Source organism: Melanotaenia boesemani, chromosome 14 (assembly GCF_017639745.1).
Source record: "Melanotaenia boesemani isolate fMelBoe1 chromosome 14, fMelBoe1.pri, whole genome shotgun sequence".
NCBI classification, from domain to species: domain Eukaryota; kingdom Metazoa; phylum Chordata; class Actinopteri; order Atheriniformes; family Melanotaeniidae; genus Melanotaenia; species Melanotaenia boesemani.
Genome location: NC_055695.1, coordinates 1,111,615 through 1,133,250, shown reverse-complemented (window position 1 = coordinate 1,133,250; position 21,636 = coordinate 1,111,615). Strand labels below are relative to the sequence as shown.

General features: G+C 47.9%; 1 protein-coding gene across 3 annotated transcripts; it reads left to right on the top strand.

Moving 5' to 3' along the window:
* Positions 1-5,393: 5,393 nt before the first annotated feature.
* Positions 5,394-16,252, top strand: tmem259 (transmembrane protein 259). 3 transcript variants are annotated; one of them, XM_042006064.1, is made up of 13 exons: positions 5,394-5,579; positions 5,687-5,756; positions 7,353-7,725; positions 7,927-8,220; positions 8,597-8,771; positions 8,975-9,085; positions 9,170-9,292; positions 9,583-9,683; positions 9,796-9,853; positions 9,973-10,056; positions 10,179-10,311; positions 13,687-13,786; positions 13,868-16,252. In XM_042006064.1, the coding sequence occupies exons 3-13, from the start codon at positions 7,513-7,515 to the stop codon at positions 14,543-14,545; spliced, it is 2,070 nt and encodes a 689-aa protein (XP_041861998.1). In that variant the 5' UTR covers positions 5,394-5,579; positions 5,687-5,756; positions 7,353-7,512; the 3' UTR covers positions 14,546-16,252. The 3 variants fall into 3 exon arrangements, with proteins under 3 accessions (XP_041861998.1, XP_041861999.1, XP_041861997.1); XM_042006065.1 differs by having other exon boundaries at positions 5,394-5,756; positions 8,597-8,717; XM_042006063.1 differs by having other exon boundaries at positions 5,394-5,756.
* Positions 16,253-21,636: the final 5,384 nt, after the last annotated feature.

Sequence of the window (21,636 nt, the reverse complement as noted above, 5' to 3'; positions counted from 1 at the left end):
GTGGTAACATGTTTAGTTGTTTCCATAATGTGAGCGAGTGGCAGCATGTAGATGTTGAACAGCAGTGGCTCCAGGATGGAGCCTTGGGGAACTCCACAGGTTATTTTGGTTCGCTCAGATTTATAGTTACCTATAGACACAAAGTAGTCCCTGTGTTTTAAACAGGACTCAAACCAGTTAATTGCAGTACCAGAAAGTCCGACCGAGTTTTCCAGCCGGTCTAGTGAGATGTTCTGGTCGACCGTGTCAAATGCAGCACTGAGATCCAGCAGTACCAGGACTGAAATGTTCCAGCTATCTGTACTCAGGCGGATGTCATTAAAGACCTGAACTAGAGCATCTCAGTGCTGTGGGGTAGCCGGAAACCTAACTGGTCGACATGAGAACAGGTATTTAGTGTCAGGACGTTGTGTAGCTGCAGGAAGACAGTTTTTTCTGTAAAGAAAGCTGGTCTGCTTTTCTCAGCTGCAGATTAGAAATCCTCAGCCTCTCTTTATAGATCTCATAGTGAACCTGCAGCTTTGTTTTCAAAGCATTCAGATGTTTAGAGACGACCAGATCCAGACAGGGTCCTCTGGTCCACATGCTGAGTTAAACCAAAGGTACCAAGAACACAGTTCCCTGGTCCCTCTGTCCTCCGGGTTCTCAGCATGAATGTTGGAATCACCAACAACAACGACACCGTCAGAGTGGACAGATTACCGACAACAGTTCACAACGTCATCAGAAACTCTGCTCAGTGTTTAGGTGGTCTGTATATGTTAAGGACCACCACACGAGAGGGAAGGTCATCTGGAGAGAGAAAAAGGTTTCTAAGATACCTGCTGCATTGGAGGGAGTCATTAAAGCAAACAGTCCCTCCTCCATCTTTCTGATGTGATCTAGCTCCACCCACAGAGCTGAAGTCTGGAGGGGTCGCTTCTATAAGAACTGGCATCATTTTCTCTGTCTGACCAGCTTTCTGGTAAAAACTAGACATTAACTTTGTGCTTTGTAATAAAATCATTGATTAAGATGTTTTTCCAGCCAAAGATGTGACATTTAGCAAAGCTAGCTTCAGTGTGCTAAAAACATTACCTGTCCAGGTGTTGTTCTGGGCAGGCTGAGGCTGATGAGGAATGAACACAAGATGTGATAAATGTATAGAACATACTGGGTGAATCTGGCTTTTCTGAACATTTATCAGAATTTTTGTTGCCTATTAAAACAGGGATAAGAGAAACTACTTGCATGTCAGGCCCGGCTTTTCCTGGAGAACCATGAGTACCCACATAGCTGCAGCCTAAACCGATCCATCCACAGATCCATCAGATGCTGGCTGTTATCAGGCTGTAGACAGGTGAGGAGTTTGGTTCCGTCCTGGAGGGAGGGGAGGTGGGCGCTGGGGCTGGGATGACTGGTCAGAGCTCACTGGGGAACTGGTGGGGGGAGGATGAAGTGGGATGTTTCAAGGCGAAAAGATGGGACTGGGGCATGGAGTCAGTTTTGGTCGCCATAGTGACCAACTCCTTCATCAGGGAGGTGAAGTCCAGGAGGGGTGGGGTGGATGGGGAGAGGGAGGGAGACCTGGATGGAGGATGATGAGATGAAGGGGGTGGGTCCTCGCTGGAAGCTTTGGGGGTTTCTTCAGGAGGGGCTGAGGTGGTTTTCTCCAGGTTTCCTCTAGACTCTGTCTCATCACATTGTTTTGGTCTGTCTTGTCTGTTGTCCTTGTCTGAGGGAACAGAGTCTGTTCAGAAAATAAACCAGGTTGGAGGCGAAGAGCCTCAGTCCTGACCTGTTCCAGATTTTCTGCTTAGTTAAACATTAAAACTGTCAGTAAAGTCCTGATCCAGAAACCCTGTCCAGAGTCCTGATCCAGAAACCTGATCCAAAGTCCTGACCCAAAGTCCTAATCCAGACTCTCGATCCACAAACTTGATCCTGAGTCCTGATCCAATGGATTCTGGATCAGAATTTTGTATCAGAACCCCGCATCAGGATCCTTGTACCAGGGCCCTGGAACAGGGTTTTGGATCAGGATTCTGGATAAGAACCTTGGATCAGGGTTCTAGATCAAAAGACATCTGATGACACACCTTCCTTGTGTTCAGGGTCATTATGCAGTTTCCATAGCAACTGGGATGATGGTTGATGAGCTCCAACACATGTTGATGTTTACTGATTTACACAGAAATCAGAACTTCATGACTCCATCTGCAGACATCAACTGTTCAGGCTGAACCAGAATCGGGTCAGAACCTCAACACAAATACCACATTGGAGTGTCAGAGAACCAAACCAGGATCAACCTGTACCCCGTCCTTGCAAAAACCAGTGCAGCACACACACCTCCTGCTCGTCTTCATCTCCAAGGGCGATGCTGCAGCAGCCAGGCTGTTGCCATGGCAACAGCATCCAGAAATGTGTGTGTCGCAGCAAAAAATGAGATAAAACCACTGACGACCACTCTCTTCCTGCCTTCTGATTGGGCATTACATCAAAGTTTTTTTCTACCTTTTCCTGTCCAGCAAACAGAACGATGGTCTGTTGTGCCAAGAGGAGCTTTATGCCTCCTCTACATGATCTCTTTTTATTTCTTTATTTGTTTAAATATATTGTTTTATCTTATTTATTTGGTATTATGGAAATTCTGTAATCTTGCTGGACCTGACCGGAAGGACATAAAAAAATGAGAATAATGAAGAAGTAAAATAGAAAGTAGATAAAAGGAAGAGGAGAAAAAGATCCAGCAGACAGAAGCAACGAGCTTCAAACCAACCTAACAGCAGACAAGCAGCAGCTACACCTGTACAGAAACACAGCAGATAATTTCTTACAGCTTTTACAGGTAAACTAAGCAGACAATCATCAGGAGTTCCTAAAAAATAACCAAGACAACAACAACAACATGTATCACAACAACAACCAAAGAACCAGAAACACACACACCTGAACCAAAGCATCTCTGAGTGTATAAACACACTGGACACCTCAGTGCTGAGTCAGCATGCAGAGGATGAGGAAGGAGGAGGATCAGAGACGAGGCCACGGGATGACCCGGGCCATCAGCAGCATCCTGGAGCACCAACCCAAACCCCCATAGCAACGAGGTCACAGTCCTCCACCTACACTAAGTGATGGAACTAAGCACAGGGGACCAGAGGGAATGAGATCCAGCTAAATGGTTCTTTGAGGAGGCAGACATTGTCTCACTACTGATGTGGTCAACTAAGAGATTCCTAAACTGCTGAATACACAGATTATTTTTGGTTTTCCAGTTCACAAGGATAGTTTTCTTTGCGATGCATAATGCTGTGCGTATCATGTGTGCAGAGTTAATTGCCATATTAATGTCACCCAAGTCACCTAGTAGACATAGTGCGGGGATTGTAGGAATATTACATTTAAACCATGTTGACATGTCCACACATACCTGAAGCCAGAACCTGCGGACAGGTGTGCAGGACCACAAGGCATGGAGACAGTTGTCAGATGTGTTTTCATTGCAGTGTGTGCAGATGTTTGATTGTGACAGACCCATCCTGAACATCCTTTGTCCTGTATAATGAGTTCTATGCAGAATTTTGAATTGTATTAGTTGCATATTTGAATTCTTAGTCATTTTAAAGGTGTTTAAACATATTTGTGACCATCACCTCCACATGACGTGTCCAGAAGTTGGACATAACTGGCTGAAAGTGTCCATGAGTCGCTGCAGCTTGTCTCCAGGCTAACGAGATGTAAAGCCGTCTCTGCTGGTGCAGGTGAAGATGTTCCAGAGAGGTGTTGTCTGAGGAAGAGTGACCCATCCAGACGTTTACTGGTCAGGTCTGGATCGGTCCAGATGTCTCTGGATTGGGTCCAGATCTATAATGTGTTAATTACTGTGAAGGTTTCGGGGGTGTAACCCCCAGCTGCGTTGAGGTCAGTTAAACCAAAGCAAACTAGCCGCCCAGAAGTATAACGCTGGGTAATTCTCCCAAGAACTCGTCCTCTGAAGTAGAGTCCTGTTTGCCCCGGCTTGCCTACCTGCCACGTAAATGTAGACAGAAGCTACTGAACTGGTGAACACTGAAGGAGGTGCAGGCATGTGGAACAAACTCCCAGGAACCTACAGGTCTGCTGACTCAGCAGTTTTACATCAGAGTTAAAACTTTGCTATTTGCTGCCTTTTATCAGAACAGCTGTTAATTCCCCACACTGGAACTATTTTATTTTAGCTCTTTTCTTTCTCTTTTTATTTAATTTCTTTTACTCCTTTTAAGCTAGTTTTTAATGCTCTTGCTACTGCTTCCTGCTCCCCGCTGTGATGCTTTAATGTTTTATGTAAAGCACTTTGAATCGTCTTTTACATGAAATGTGACATACAGATTAACTTGCCTTGAAATTTCTGTAGCCAGTTTATTTTTTGCTCAGAGATGTTTTGGCTGCCCACTACAGAGAAGAGGTCCAGAGACTCACAGAATGCTGGTCCAGGAACAATCTGGTTCTTATCAACAAGACCAGGGAGGTCCTAGTAGATTCCAGGAGGTCCAGGAAGACTGAGCGCGCTCCTCTCTGCAGTTATAGGGAGGCAGTGGAGCGTGTGGACAGCATGAAGTTCCTGGACATCCACATTTCCCCTGACCTCTCCTGGACTGAACACTTTCACCTGGTGAAGAAGCCCAACAACGGCTCCTCTTCTTCAGGAAGGTGAAGCGACGGGACTCTCTTCTCAGCTGCTGGTGAACTTCTACAGAACCTCCATGGAGAGCATCCTGTGTCTCAGAGTGACGGTACGGCAGCTGCACAGGACCAGAGGAGCTTAGCCCAGCTGGTGAGGACAGCTCAGGGGGTTTTGGGCCGCTGTCTTTCAGATCTGGACTCCATCTACACCGCCCGAGTCCAGAAGAGGGCCAGACACACTGCAGCCGACCCCGCCCACCCGGGCAACGCCCTGTTAGTACCACCTCCATCAGGAAAGCTGGACAGGAGCATTAAAACCACCACAGACAGACTCAAAGACAGTTCTTCCCCAGCAGCCCCCTGTAGTTCATCACTACACCCCCTACAGTACTCTCTCTCACACACACACACACACTCACACACTCAGACCTCCAGCCTTGCAGCAGGATGAACTTCATCCAGCCTGTAAATATTCCTGTCTGCTGGGAATTCTCTCATTTTCTGGTAATAAGGATGTGATCTGGTATCTTTTAGATATTTTCTACTTTATTTATACTTATTTATGCGTCTGTTATATTTCTATTTTCTTACTTATGTGTGTTTAAGCCGAGAGAATTTTGTTATGTTGCATAATGGCACTAAAGTTCTTGAATCTGGAGCTCAGGAACGTGAGAGCAACCTCACAGACAGTGATCCGGGAAGTTAGACACCTGCCAGACAAAGCTTAGGGAGAATTGCTCTGACAGCCAGAACCCGTATTTCCGCTCTGGCTGTGATTTGGTCTGATAGCAGCAGCGTTTAGCTGCCGTCAGCTGAAGCTCGGGGAGGGTTTTAGCCTCCTGGATATTCATACCGAGTCTATGTCTGCCCCAACCAGTCGGTAGAAATAGTGCAACAGTCTCCTCTGACAACTCGAGACCGTCAGAAAACCGGTAGAATTCGCTGTTCGATTAGCTTTAGCTGCTAGCTCCCGCAGCCTCCTGGTATGCGCAGCTAGCGGGCTAATGCAGCCTGCTAACGGCTAACTGTGGCCTTTCAGAGCCTTCTTTAGATGAAAACACCGAAGAAGAAAAGTCAATATGGACACGTAGCTGAGAAGCGACCAGCAGGTAAGTCAAACACATCTGATCCAAAGCTGGCTCAGGGGTTAGCTACAGCTTGTTTACTTGTTAGAGGGTGGAAATAACAGGCCTCAAAAACGTCCGAGAATACTGATCACTTCTGATCGATACTGAGAAATCATCTGATCAGTTGTGATCGATACTGAGAAATCATCTGATCAGTTGTGATCGATACTCTGTAACACACGGAGTCCAAACTGCTGGTTGTCAGTAAAACTCAGTAACACGTCACAGCTTCAGATCATACATGACTGATAGAAGAGGAACACATCGAAATACGTCACGTGACGTGAAGCTTCCATCAGACTAAGAAAAAAAAGAAAAAGAGGGCTGATTGGACAGGCTGCTCCAGGTATGTGTGTTCAGGTTGAGGTGTGGACAGAAACTGGACCATGAGGTCCATGACCTCTGGGTGATCTGAGGTTTTCAAGTAACTTTATTTAAACAGAAACATGATTGACTCTGAATGAACCGGCCCCAACAGAGAAAGAAGAGCTCAGTCAGGTGATCTAACGTCTACCTGATCATCATCATCAGACAGCAAAAGCAGCTCTAAAATCATCATCATCATCACCACCATCTCTAACACGGAGCCTCATTACGTCATTGTAGAGGGAACATGAGACCATCTTCTAACCACTCAGCTGGAAGACACACCTTCATCATCAGCATAATCATGAACGAGTTTTCCATAAATAACAAGGAACCTGAGGGACAGAGGACTGTCCTGATGGAGCCAGTTGTCTTCCTCAGAGGACTCACTCTAAATATTCTGAAGGTTCAGCTCTTTGATCGCGTTGAGATTAATTAAACAATTGGATCCATTTTACACTCTAATGTGTGTTGGAGTTTACCAGCACGACTCGGAGTTTACCAGCACGACTCGGAGTTTACCAGCACGACTCGGAGTTTACCAGCACGACTCGGAGTTTACCAGCACGACTCGGAGTTTACCAGCACGACTCGGAGTTTACCAGCACGACTCGGAGTTTACCAGCACGACTCAGAGATGTTCCAGACGGTTGGACTCTGGACCTTTAGACCGTAGATGTTCCAGACGGTTGGACTCTGGACCTTTAGACCCTAGATGTTCCAGACGGTTGGACTCTAGACCTTTAGACCCTAGATGTTCCAGACGGTTGGACTCTAGACCTTTAGACCCTAGATGTTCCAGACGGTTGGACTCTAGACCTTTAGACCCTAGATGTTCCAGACGGTTGGACTCTAGACCTTTAGACCCTAGATGTTCCAGACGGTTGGACTCTGGACCTTTAGACCCTAGATGTTCCAGACGGTTGGACTCTAGACCTTTAGACCCTAGATGTTCCAGACGGTTGGACTCTAGACCTTTAGACCCTAGATGTTCCAGACGGTTGGACTCTAGACCTTTAGACCCTAGATGTTCCAGACGGTTGGACTCTGGATGTTTGGAAGTTCTTCAGACGTCATAAACAACAAAATAAACGTGTCTGTGTCTCTGGTTCTGCTGTGGCCTAGTTTATGCCCTGCCTCCTCTTGTTCTGGTTCAGGTTCTGATCCAGGTCCTTAAACCGGAATCGTTGAGTTTATGTTTCTTCTTCTCAGTTTCAGGTGTGTGAGGTCATCAAGCTGTCAGGGGGCACCTGTCAGACCTGAACCAGGTGAAAGTGGGGTGTTCTTCTGAGGACAGTGGATATGCTGACCTAGGATCGGCCAGCGGCGCCAACATCGTGCTGAGCAGAACCGGTCCCAGACAGAGACCACCATGTCTGACAACCAGGCTAACAACAACAACGTCCCTCTGAACAACAACAACGTGGGGCCCAACAGGATCCGAAACCCCAACATCAACCAGAACCCCCTCATCAATGTCCGGGACCGCCTCTTCCACGCCCTCTTTTTCAAGATGGCCGTCACATATGCGCGGCTCTTCCCTGCATCCTTCAGAAGAGTCTTTGAGTTCTTCGTCCTGCTGAAGGTGAGATGACAAGGACACACCTGAGATGGTTTGACCAAAGCTCAGTCTAGCTGCAGGTGGATCAGAACCGGATCAGAACCACAGGACTTTCTAGTTGAAGGTCTACGGCTTCCATTTTCAGAGTAGCTTCTGTTACTTGAGTCTCAGGTGTGATCAGAGCTCCTGTGATTGGATGATGTGCGTTGTCTTCCTCTGTCTCAGGCGCTCTTTGTCCTCTTCATCCTCGCTTACATCCACATCGCCTTCTCTCGGTCGCCCATCAACTGTCTGGAGGCGGTGAGGGAGCGTTGGCCTCGTGACGGCATCCTACGGGTGGAGATCCAGAGGAATTCCAGCCGAGCCGCCGTCTTCCTGCAGCACTACGACTCTGGAGGCATCCAGGAGGAGCTGGAAGGAGGAGCAGGAGGAGCAGGGCTCAGCCTGGCAGCTGTTCAGGAGGAGGATGAGGAAGAGGAGGAGATGACTCTGGAGATGTTTGATAACAGCTCAGTGCAGGTGAGCTTCACCTGTCAATCCTTCCACCTGCTGAAAATGTCCCGAGATTTTAATAGTGCACTGAAGGTTTCTGGTGTGTGAAAACAGGTTCAGTCTAGAACGGGGATCACCAAGTCCAGACCTCTTTGGTCAGGGTCCTGCAGGTTCTTGATGTTTCCTCACTGAACGTAATGAGTCATTAAGAGGCTGGTGCAGCACTAGACAACAAGCGTTTCATCTCAACCAGGTGTGTTGCAGCAAAAGACCTCTAAAACCTGCGGGAGCCCAACCCACTGGAGGTCTGGACTTGGTGATCCCTAATCTAGATCTACATCAGAGTTCTGACCTGGGTTCTGTCATGGCCTATCTGTACCTGTCTGCTCTCACCTGTTTGCAGTTTGAACTAGACATTGAGCCTCGTCTGAAGCCGTCTGTGATTGGAGGAGCATCCGGAGGAGGTGGAGCTTCTGGAGGCGTAAACGACAGCCAGGACATGTCCTTCAGCCAGACTCCTAAAGGTACGCAGCCGCTGCAGGATTCAGTGTCTGAGCTGGAGATGATGACCAGAGCAGGTAAACCCACCTCTTCAGACTCCGCCTCCTTCACACCTGCACAGTAAACCTTCTTGTTGCCCAGCAGGTTGTTGATGATTTTCTCTCCTACGTAATGTTTGTTGCTGTGTATTGTTTTGATCCTTGTAAACGAGGTTTCCTGTGGCTGTTGATGAAAGTTGGTGTTTTGGTCGATGCTGACGTTTGTCGTCGCTGTGTTCCAGTGTGGCCTCAGGAGGAGTACATCGTGGAGTATTCCCTGGAGTACGGCTTCCTGCGTCTGTCTCAGAGCACCAGACAGAGACTCAACATCCCCGTCATGGTCGTCACTCTCGGTAAGATCACTTCACCACACGGACCATATGACCACACCAGGTCATTTGACCTTGCTGACACATCACCTGTGTGTGTGTGTTCAGATCCAATGAAGGACGAGTGTTTTGGAGATTGCTTCAGTCGCTTCCTGCTGGATGAGTTTCTGGGCTACGACGACATCCTGATGTCTAGCGTGAAGGCTCTGGCTGAGAACGAGGAGAACAAAGGTAGACCACCTCCTGTCAATCAGCCATTGCCCCGCCCCCTTTGACTGAGGAGGAAGTGTAGTACCTGAATGGTCACGTTGTTCCTGCTTCTTTAACTAATCCAGTTTTTATAACCTCAAACGTTCTCTGATTCCTGCTGGACTCCAGAAACCTTGGGTTCTGGGTTGAAGACCAGGTTTTTGGGTTCTAGAATGAAGACTAGATCTTTGGGTTCTGGGATGAAGACCAGGTCTTTGGGTTCTGGGTTGGACCTGGCAGGTGATGTTGTGTGTCTGTGTGGTTTACTGCAGGGTTCCTGAGGAACGTGGTTTCTGGAGAACATTACCGCTTCGTCAGCATGTGGATGGCCAGAACCTCGTACCTGGCCGCCTTCGTCATCATGGTCATCTTTGTAAGAGACGTCAAACTCGTCAGAAGACGCTTGGTTCTGGAGTCCAGTCGGGTTCTGGAGTCTGGTCCCGCTCTGCTGGACTTGATGTCACCATTTTTGTTTTGTCTTTCAGACTCTGTCCGTCTCCATGCTGCTCCGATATTCCCACCACCAGATCTTCGTCTTCATCGGTCAGTTTCCTCTCAGTCAACCGATTGTGTTCCAGCCCAGTCTGATCTAGACCAGATCTAATCCAGTGCAGACCAGTTTCCTGGTTGTGGTTCTGATTGTGGTTCTGTTTCTCCTCCAGTGGACCTCCTGCAGATGTTGGAGATGAACATGACCATCGCCTTTCCAGCAGCCCCTCTACTTACTGTCATCCTGGCTCTCGTCGGTACGTTCTCACCTCCCAGCTGATCCAGACCAGTTTGGTTCTGGTTCTGAGTGTCAGAGCTTCTGAGGTGTTCTAGCTCCTCCCACAGTGTGCTGATGTGTGATTTCACTTCCTGTCTCCAGGCATGGAGGCCATCATGTCTGAGTTCTTCAACGACACAACGACGGCATTCTACATCATCCTCATCGTGTGGTTGGCCGATCAGTACGACGCCATCTGCTGCCACACCAACACCAGCAAACGTCACTGGCTCAGGTGGGTCTTCTCTGATTGGTCAGCTCGGGTGGCCTGATCAGGCCTTGCCTCCTTCCTGCATCATCTGATAAAATAAATAAATAATTCAAACTGCATTTTTATTTTCTTCTTCAAGACTGCTCATTTTTCAAAAAGAAAAAAGAGGAGATGGCTTTTCCATTTTCATGCCGTCCCCCTGCAAAAAGTCCATAATTCAGTTCGACTTTGCAATCCCAAACGTCACAGGATAGCGACGTCAGCGGCCACCGCCGTGGACCCGTCAGACTCCGCTCTACACAAACATCAGCTGGTTTTCTAACGTTTGCCAATTAGCAGCTTAGTAAACGTAGTGATTCAGAAGCAACGTGACGCGTATACGTTTTTTTTTTTTTTTTTTACCCTGTCCTGTCCAGCTTCCTAACATACAGAACGTGGTCTGTGTGCCATATTTTGCTTGACAGATTTGCTCTACCAAGGGAGACATGTTATATACATGGCTGCCCTTGATATTTTTATTATTTTTATTGTAATCTTATTTTCTTTAGTCTTTATATGTCAGTGCCGAACCTGACAGGGAGATAGAGGAAGAGGATGAGAAAAAAAAGGGGAGAAAAGGACAGGATTAAAATGTGGAAATAACAGTTGTCTATGCTGCCCAGAACATATCACAAAAAAAAAACAACAACATAAACTACCACAGTACTACATGATACCGAAAGAAAGATAGAATGATGATAATATAAAAAATTACAATAGTCATTAAACGTACCTGCAGACGAACGTACCAACACACAAACATCAGCTACATCTAGTGAGAAGAGGATGGAGAGACGAGCACGTTTGTGAGCATGCACGTGTTAATATGCATGTGTGGCCATGCAACAGGGAGGAAATGTGTACCCGCAAGGGGGCCGCGATCACGCCGCACCCCGAAGCATCAGCGGGGGACGGGGGGAGCCCGAGGCCCCAAAGGCCAAGCAGATCCACAGAGTACCAAGCCCGGGACAGCCAAAGCAGACAGAGCAGCGGCCCACCCAGACCAGAGCAGAGGGGTCCCCAGACCGGAACCCCCGGCGCGACCGGGCAGGGGCACCGGGCAGCCCAGGGCGATGGCCAGCGGGCGCCGGGCGCTGCGGTGCGGGCCGCACGGAGGGCAGGCGCCCCACAGGCCCAAGGGCCACCCATTCCCCCCAGCAGAGCCCCACCCAGGAACCCGACGGGGCCCGACCGCCCCAGGTAAAACCACCGTGGGCCTCGCCAACCCAACACCAAGGCTAGGTACCCCAGGGACAAGAACATGTCCGCAGGTCCCCCCCCCCCTCCCCCCCCAAAAAAAAAAACCCTCTTTACCCCAACCCTTACCCATTCATCCCCCACCCCCACCAGGGGCAGCCCAGGGAGTCTAGGGCCTGGTGGGCCCCAGACCCGACCCTCTCCACATACACACACCCACACAACCATATACATTCTCCCCGGGGTCTCACCAGCCCCCCGATGCGGCACCGAGGGCAGCCCCCAGGGCAAACGGCGCCCAGTAGCACCCCGCACAGGACTCCAGGCAGGCACCGAACCTCCACCCCCCGCAGCCCGGAGTGGATCCCGGGACACGAGGGCGTAGGAAGACCCCCGCCCCCCTGCCCCCCAGCCTGAGTTGTGTGTGCATGAGTATGGGCTATTTATAATGCAATTAAAAACTGGAAGGAGCCATGAGATGGTGATGGGTCCCACTGCTGCCAGGCAGCAGGACCCCCTCAGGACTCCCTCAGTGTGTGTGAGTGTGTGTTATGTGTGTAGTGCAGTACTGTTAAATGTGGTAGTGTCTAACATGTAAATAAAATCGGGGGAGAGAGGTCACAAAGAGAGGGGATGGAGGAAGGGCCACCTCGGTGGCTCCTGTCCGCCCACCCACAGCCCATGTGCCCATCCCCCCGAGGCCCTAAATGTACATTGATGTCTAGGTTGTGATTAAAATCTAGTGGGACGGGCAGTCACAGGGGTCCACCGGGGGATCCCGCAATGGGGACCCCTCAACCAAACCCACCGCCTCCACCCGCCCCACAGTGCCCTATGTGTAGTGTGTATGATGTGGGGTGGCGGGGGAGGAGAGGGGCTCAGGGAGGGGCACAACTGGGAGAGAGATCCCCGTCCCAGGCAGCCACTCCTCAGCTGGCCACTGTAGGCGCCCCCGCCTCCCCAAGACCACCCGAGGGAAGAGGGGCAAAGGCCCGGCCCAGCCAAGAGCCCAACGCATGAGCTCCCCGGACGCCCACCCACCCCCGGCAGCCCACGCCACCACACCAGGGGACCAGAGAGCCCCAGGTTGCAGACACATATCCTGGTCGGGTCCAAGGCACAGCGCCCCATCCACCCCGAAGGAGCCCCCGGCGGGAGGGGAGAGAGCGAGAAGGAGAGCAGACTCCACCCCCATGAGCCCTAATCCCCCCCACTGCCCACCAGGACCCCCGCCGCCCCCCTTCCCCCTACCCCTCCCTTAGACCCAACGGACACATTGTAATCCCAAGGGTACCTGCCCGGCATCGGATCAGCACAACCCCGATGGCACGCCCAGGGCGACCAAGTCCCCCCGAGGCCCAGGAAGGGCCCACCGAGCTGGAGGGAGATTGGTCTGATACTGTGAAGGTCAGATGATTGAGGGGAGGGTTTAGCCTCTTACTCTGGGTCAATGTGCACCTCAGCAGTGAGTAGCCATCCCAACGCCTCCCAAATTCATGTAAACATAACGTATCTAATTACATTAAGAATGTCTTCACTGCAAACAAGGTCAGTAAGCTATACAGATACTTCACAAATCTAAAATGAGCAAACATGGTGCCTTTTTATATTGTATGTTTTATTAAAAAGCATTGCTAACGTCAGCTAACATTGCTACGTTATTAGCCTGGGTGTTAGCTGCACTTTAACAACGTATACGTGTCGCATTGCTTCTTATCTCTGAATCACTACATTTACTAAATTGCTAATTGGCAAACGTTAGAAAACCAGCTGACGTTTGTGTAGCGCGGAGTCTAGCAGGTCCGTGGCGGGTTCGTGGCGGGGTCTCTCCCCACCGGCTGAGAGGAGCGGCCACTGACGTCGCTCTCCTGCGATGCTTGGGGTTACCAAGTCGAGCTGAATTATGGAGCCTTTTTGCAGGGGGAGGGTATTTTAGTTGCGTCACAAAATGGGCAGACTTGGAAGAAGAAAATGAAAACACAGTTTTCTATCGTTCATCTTATTTATGTGTCAGAATTACGGTCCAGAAGTGCTTCCATATCTAACCCCCCATATCTGACTGTTGTCATGGAATCTTGGGCCAGAAACACCTGGAACATTGTGGGTGGGGCCTGTTCAGATGTGGCTGAAGTGGTTCTGATTGGTTCTGGTTTTGTTGGACAGGTTCTTCTATCTGTACCACTTCGCCTTCTATGCCTACCATTACCGCTTTAATGGTCAGTACAGCAGCCTGGCACTGGTCACCTCCTGGCTCTTCATCCAGGTCAGAACCATCCTCATCTCCAGTTTCCCCTATGAAGCTCCGCCCCTGGTTCTGATTTAATGTTCTTCTTCTTTTGTGCAGCACTCCATGATCTACTTCTTCCACCACTATGAGCTTCCTGCCATTTTGCAACAGATCCGAATCCAGGAGATGCTGCTCCAGAACCAGCAGGCGGGTCAGAACCAGAATCAGACGGCTCTGCAGGACAACCTGAACAACAACACTGCTGCTGCTGGTCCAGGACCTGTCAACCCCACCCCGCCCGTCTCCACCGGATCCATCCCTCCAGGACCCCAGCCTGACCCGTCCTCCTCGTCCTCATCCTCACCTCTAGTTGCAGCAGGGGGTCCAGGGGAAGTGAGGTCCGAACTGAACTGGGTCGCACAGACCGCCGCCATCATCACTGAGGCGTTGAACTCCTCCGTTGACTCGGGAGGAGGAGGATTAGCGGGGGGTCAGGGGTCAACAGGAGCTGAGATTAGTGTGGTGGCGGAGTTCTGGATGGGATCATCAGGAGCACCTGCAGGAGGAGGAGGACCTACTGGGGGAGCACCTGGAGGAGGAGATGAAGATCCAAACATTTCTGTGGGCACTAAAGATGCTCCAGGAGTATCTCAGCAGGAGTCCGGGCTCCAGGGGGTGGGGTCATCTGACGCAGCCCCCCCTCATACAGACTGCCCCCCCTCGCTGAGTCCTGGTACAGACTCTCATTGCAGAGCACCTGAACAGCAGCAGAACTTGGATCAGAACCCGTCTTGAGAGTCCAGGTGTTTTGATGACATCATCACACCTGAATGAATAGTGCCTCAGTCTGTCAGCTGATCAGGCTGATTGACCAAACTTCAAACAAAAACTTTGACTGGTTGATTGAGTTTGTTCCGACCCGGTTCATAACAGACCGGTAAATGTTGTTCCCACCCGGTTCATAACAGACCGGTAAATGTTGTTCCGACCCGGTTCGTAACAGACCGGTAAATGTTGTTCCCACCCGGTTCATAACAGACCGGTAAATGTTGTTCCGACCCGGTTCGTAACAGACCGGTAAATGTTGTTCCGGACCCGGTTCTTAACAGACCGGTAAATGTTGTTCCGGACCGGCCCGGTTCGTAACAGACCGGTAAATGTTGTTTCGGACCCAGTTCTTAACAGACCGGTAAATGTTGTTCCGGACCAGCCCGGTTCGTAACAGACCGGTAAATGTTGTTTCGGACCCAGTTCTTAACAGACCGGTAAATGTTGTTCCGGACCGGCCCGGTTCGTAACAGACCGGTAAATGTTGTTCCAGACCCGGTTCGTAACAGACCGGTAAATGTTGTTCCGGACCGGCCCGGTTCTTAACAGACCGGTAAATGTTGTTCCGGACCAGCCCGGTTCGTAACAGACCGGTAAATGTTGTTCCGGACCCCGGTTCGTAACAGACCGGTAAATGTTGTTCCGGACCGGCCCGGTTCTTAACAGACCGGTAAATGTTGTTCCGGACCAGCCCGGTTCGTAACAGACCGGTAAATGTTGTTCCGGACCAGCCCGGTTCGTAACAGACCGGTAAATGTTGTTCCGGACCCCGGTTCGTAACAGACCGGTAAATGTTGTTCCGGACCCCGGTTCGTAACAGACCGGTAAATGTTGTTCCGGACCCGGTTCGTAACAGACTGGTAAATGTTGTTCTGGCCTGGTTCGTAACAGACCGGTAAATGTTGTTCCGGACCCGGTTCGTAACAGACCGGTAAATGTTGTTCCGGACCCCGGTTCGTAACAGACCGGTAAATGTTGTTCCGGACCGGCCTGGTTCGTAATAGACCGGTAAATGTTGTTCCGGACCCGGTTCGTAACAGACCGGTAAATGTTGTTCCGGCCTGGTTCGTAACAGACCGGTAAATGTTGTTCCGGACCCGGTTCGTAACAGACCGGTAAATGTTGTTCCGGACCGGCCCGGTTCGTAACAGATAGATGTTTGATAGATGAGGTTCTGGAGCTGATATATCTGAAGTTGGTTTAAGGGGCAGGTTGACTCTAAAACCACCAGATTGACTGTTGAACCCACTGAGAGTCCTTACTGATCACTGATCAGCTCTGAATCTGACAGACTGAAGCTCAAACTCACCTGCTTTTATTTTGGAGACTCCTGTTGGAACTGATGCCTTATCAATAATCCTCACGCATCTGAGTGAGCTGATTGGTTGTGAAATAAGATGCCACCTAAGGCCCGCCTCCTGAGATCAGCTGATTGATTAAGAAATCAAAGGTTTCCACCACATGATGGCTGAAGAAGGTGCTTGGTCAGTGTGGTTATTGGTGACGGGGGCGGGGTCAGTGTGGCAGTAGAAAAGAGGTAAGGCATGATTGTCTTTTTTAGGGAGGAGACTCACTGTTTTTCTTGGCGACGCAGAGCTGGAAGACTGCCTCTGATTAGTTGATCTGAAACTCATCAAACTGTATTTAAGTGTCAGTAAACAACGTGCACACCAACCCTGTGTCAGTTCTTTCTGCTTTTTTCACCGTAGGAACCGTCTCTACAAGCATGCATACACATTTACATAAAGAACCGTAAATGTAAACGCTTTCATAAATTCTATACATACATGAGGAATTATTTACATACATACCAACATGCGTGTACATGCATACTTCCTTAACTACATACATCAACATACATACATACACAAAGAATTATGTACATAAGTACGTACATACTATACTGCATATAGACATGCAGCCATACATACTTGTATACACGTGTACGAAAGTGTTGGTTCCCTTCGGTTAATGAAAGAAAAACTCACAATGGCCAGAAATAACTTGAATCTGACAAAAGTAAATAAATCTATTTAACCAATGAAAGTCAGACGTTGCTTTTCAACCATGCTTCAACAGATTATTTAAAAAAATAAACTCCTCAGACAGGCCTGGACAGAAATGATGGTACTGCTAGAAAAGACTGAAAATAATGTGACCAAAGGGACGTGTTAAATAACCCACATTCACCGAAAGGGGTTTGGTTTGCTTGGAAAGCACATTCTCTGCAGAGGTGCAGAACAACCCTGAAACCCTAAAACTTGACGTTCCTGCATAAGCCATCACATCTGGACCCAGCTTGTGTCGTAACCCGCTCTCAAACACAAAAGACCCACGAAGATGTTTTGTCGGATACTAATTTAGCAAGTATGTTAAAGGAAGATAAAACGCTTTTGGTTGTTACTGGCGATGAAACTGCTTTTGATGATCTGAATGGAGGAGAGGCCTCCTCCTCAGAACCCGACTTTGACACTCTTCCTGTCTCAGGTGAAAAGTTAGCTGAGGCTCAGAAATCTGATTCAACTTTGCAACGTTGTTTGGAACTTTGAAAAATGATGCTGATAAAAGCTTGTGAACCGTTGACATGTTAGAGAATGGCATCCTCATGCATAACTGGACTTCACATTCAAAAATGGAGGAGCGGAGTAGAGTAAAACAGATTGTGATACCAAGGAGGTCCCGCAAGAAGGTAATTTCACTAGCACATGAAAGTCAACGGTCTGGACATTTAGCAAAAACTTATCAACTGCTGTTAAAGCATTTTTTCTGGCCTGGAATAAAACGTGATGTGGCGCGTTTTTGTAAGAGTTGTCATGCGTGTCAGGTGGTAGGGAAGCCAAAGCAGGTTATACACCCAGCTCCACTGACACCTATTCCTGTAGTGGACCAACCCTTTGACAGAGTATTGACTGTGTGGGACCGGTGCCTAGAACGAAAAACAGAAACCAGTTTATATTGACAGTAATGTGCACAGCAACACGTTTTCCTGAAGCAATCGCTTTGCGTTAAATCACTGCGGAGGTACTGATTAGGGCTTTAACAAAGTTCTTTTCAACCTTTGGGTTACCTAAGGTCATCCAAATGGACCAAAGCACAAACTTTCAGTCGAGTCTGTTTAGAACTGTGTTTAAGACATTAAAAGTGCGTTTTGTCAAGCGTGTGCGACCCACAGTCCCAGGGTGCCTTAGGAAGGTGTAAACCTTAAAATCGATGGTCTGGAAATATTGCTTCGAAAGTAAGAGAGTGTGGGATGAGGGGCTTCCTTTTGTGTTATTCGCAGCTCGTGAAGCACCCCTAGAATCCCTAGGATACAGTCCAGCAGAGCTAGTCTTTGGACATACTCCTCGGGGCCTGCTGTGCACGCTCAAGGAGAGGTTCCTGCTTCCCACTGAAGCCGCCACACGGGACATTCATGAGTATGTGGAACAGTTTTTATGCTCGTTTAAAACATGCCAACGCAATAGCGTAGAAATTCCTAACGACTACCCAAGAAAAAATGAAACGTGTACGATCACTCCACGGTGAAAATAACGTTTCAGATTGAAGATCAGGTTCTTCTACTGTTGCCCGTCGTCGGGTCAGCCTTATCTACTAAGTATGATGGACTGTTTGAAGTCTTTGACTGTATTGGGGAACACAATTATGTAATCAAAACCCCCAATCAGTGTAAAAAATCCCATATCTGTCATATTGACATGTATGATAATCTGCATCATCCTCGTGATGTTGTCCTGGAGGTGCGTGTCTCGGCTGCAGTGATACCCGAGCCTGATGTTTCTAAACCTGTGGATGGGGAGGACGGCCTCAGGTCTCCAGGAAAAACGTTTCTGACCGCCCGTCTCCCTAAGTCAGAGGTGTTAACCACATTACCTAGTATGCTCGCTCATTTAACACATGAACAACAGGATGACCTACTAGATCTAGTTAACACACGCATATTTATTTGGGGATATTCCAACTGCATGGCATTGACTTTCAGAATGCCAAACCCATAAAGCAGCATCCTTACAGAGCATGAAAAAAGAAGCGAAATACCTGTTACGACATGGGTTCGCTAGACCCAGTCGAAGCCCTTGGAGTTCCCCGTGCTTAGTGGAAGCCAAACCCGATGGTTCTTCAAGGTTCATAACTGACTACCGAAAGGTAAACGCTGTTACAGGACCAGATTCTTTTCCGCTACCCAGAGTAGATGATTGTGTGGATAGGATAGGAGCTGCTGGATTTATGAGTAAACTGGATCTGTTAAAGGGATACTGGCAAGTCCCCTTAACCGATCGTGCATTCACCGTTTCTGCTTTTGTGACTCCTGATGAGTTCCTCGAATACACAGCGATGCCTTTCGGCATGTGTAATGCCCCTGCGACCTTCCAGAGGCTCATGAATGAAGTCTTAGCCGATCTCCCCATGTGTTCATTCTGTCTAGACAACTTAATAGTATTCACCGATACCTGGTCTGAGCACATGGACGCTTTAAGATCCGTGTTTGAGCGTTTATCACAGGCCTTGTTGAGGCTAAACTTAGGTAAGTGTGCCCAGGCCACTGTGACCTATTTGGGCCGTGAAATAGGAAGAGGACAAGTCTGGCCCATCAATGCTAAAATAACCTATCCTTCATTATCCAGCACCCACCACATGGTGCGAGCTTTGCTGATTTTTGGGTTTAGTTGGCTATCATCGGACCTACTGCAGAAACTTTTCCACTGTTGTGCGGCCACTGACTGATCTCATCAGTCCGAAACAGACGTTCACTTGGACTGAGGAGTGTCAAAAATCCTTTAAGGCAGCAAAGTCACTGTTTTGCCAGGCTCCTGTTCTAACTGCACCTAATTTATGGGATTTATGGGGAGAGTGTTACGGCCGCCACTCATTGATGACACCTGAGGCCTGTTCTACATGCAAAAGTCAGCTGGCAGGTGCCTGTTCAGAGTGGCTACCCAGGACACATTTTCGACTTATTCCCTCTGGTTGGTTATCGCCCCGCCAATCCCTGCACTGACTGCCGGCACCCCGGAAATAAAGACGGCTGTGTGTGCTCAGTCAGCTGGAGAAACTGTGTGACACAGACAGTTTCACCCTCGGCTTGTCTGACTTTGTGGTGGCTTTGTTACTTAGTGGTAGTGTGAGCTGTGTCTCTGTGATGGTAACTTCGGCCTTGATAGTCCTTAGGGAGTTGTTTTTTGTAGTCTTGGAACTACTCGTGTTGTTTTTGGTTTTAGCAAATTATTAGAACCCCATTTACTGTTGAGATACAACATCCCTTTTGGCTGCTCTTTGTGTTGTGTTGGGTTCTTCGTTTTGGAAAAGCTTTTAGTTCCTTTTTCACCATTTACCGCTAGAATGTGTTGGGCTAGTTTAGCTTGAGCACCTTTTTGTTTTATGTCGTTCATATATTATCGGGCCTGCTTCTCAGTTGCTTTTGTTTAGTACGCCAGTCTATTGGTTTTAGCCTTTGAACGGTCTGTTTGGTTTTACTGGCTGGAATCTAAATTAAACATTTAGCTGGATTTCCTGGATTTTCATTTGAGCTGTCCCACTGACCCCAACACTGGCTGGTTACCTCCTCTGTAGGGTGTCTATGTGTCTGGTCTTCACAATAAAAACTTCCATCTGCCTCTCTCTCACACTGCTTTTGTTACACCCATCATACCCCTAAGCTGGGTTGTAACACATACATGCGATGTACAAACATAAAAACACACACATACATACATAAAGTATAACATACATAACTACATACATAATTACATAGAGACATATACGAACATATACACATGCATACATATACACGTACATAAATAAATACAATCATACACAATATAATGTACATTTGTACAAACATACACACACGTTATACTGTACATGTATACATAAATACATACATTGTAATGCACATACCTACATTCATACAAGCACATATACATACATACATTATAATGTAAATACATACATACACATGTATATACTTAAAGAAAGAAAAGATTATGTATACAGAAAAACACACAGCTATGTATATACATACATACATAAATAATTGTGTACAAACAATAATACAAATATTTTCAAATATATATACGTATGCATTTATGTATTATGTATGTATGAGTCTATGCATGTGTGTGGATGTATGTACAATTCTTTATATATATATGTCTGTATGTATGTATGTATACATATATACACACACACACACACACACACATATATATATATGTATATATATATATTAGTGCTGGGCACTAACGTTGCGTTAATCGCGCGTTAACGCAACGTTTAATTAACGGCGTTAATTTTTTTAAATCGCGCTTTAATTTATTTATTTTTTTCTGGCCGCTGGCTTTGATGACAGAAACATGGCGTCCATGTCTCTCTTCCCTGCTGCAGCGGTGTGTCTGATGTAATCAGGAGAGAGCGGGTTTATTAAAATAAAGAGATGTTTTCTGTCTGGAACTTAAGAAAGAAGAAGAACCGACTTTTCTCTTTGTCAAAATACATGCAGATGGACAGAACATCGTGATTTTTGGACGGGAAACTTTTTATGTATTATTTTTTTAATAAATGCGGTTTTAATTTATGCCAGACAGCAAAGGTAAGACATGCTTTCTGACTTTAACAAACATGCAGCATAAACCGGGTCTTCTTCTGCCTCTGGTTCCGTGCGTCTTGGTCGTAGCGAGATGAAACTTCCAGCTGTGGAATCTGTGAGATGTGAGCTTTCAGTAGAGGAGCCGTTTGTTCGTGTTCATGCCGTGGGGTGGACACGGGGAGACAGCATCTGTGTTTACATGTTTTTCGGACTTTGTGCAGCTGCTCTTTAAATAATTTGTTGTCTTAACTGTGTGTGTTGGTGATAGAAATGGTTTTACTGAGCTGGTAGCTGAGATTCTGGACTTTCTGTGGATACCACACATGTTTATAGTTACATCTACAGACCTGACGCTACACCCGGAAACCAGATGTTAACCCTTAACTCCCGGTAGCGGAGGCTGAAAATGAAAGTTTAGAGAAATTATATCCAGAAATGTGGATAATGAAGCAGTGAAGCTGCATGGATGGAAGTT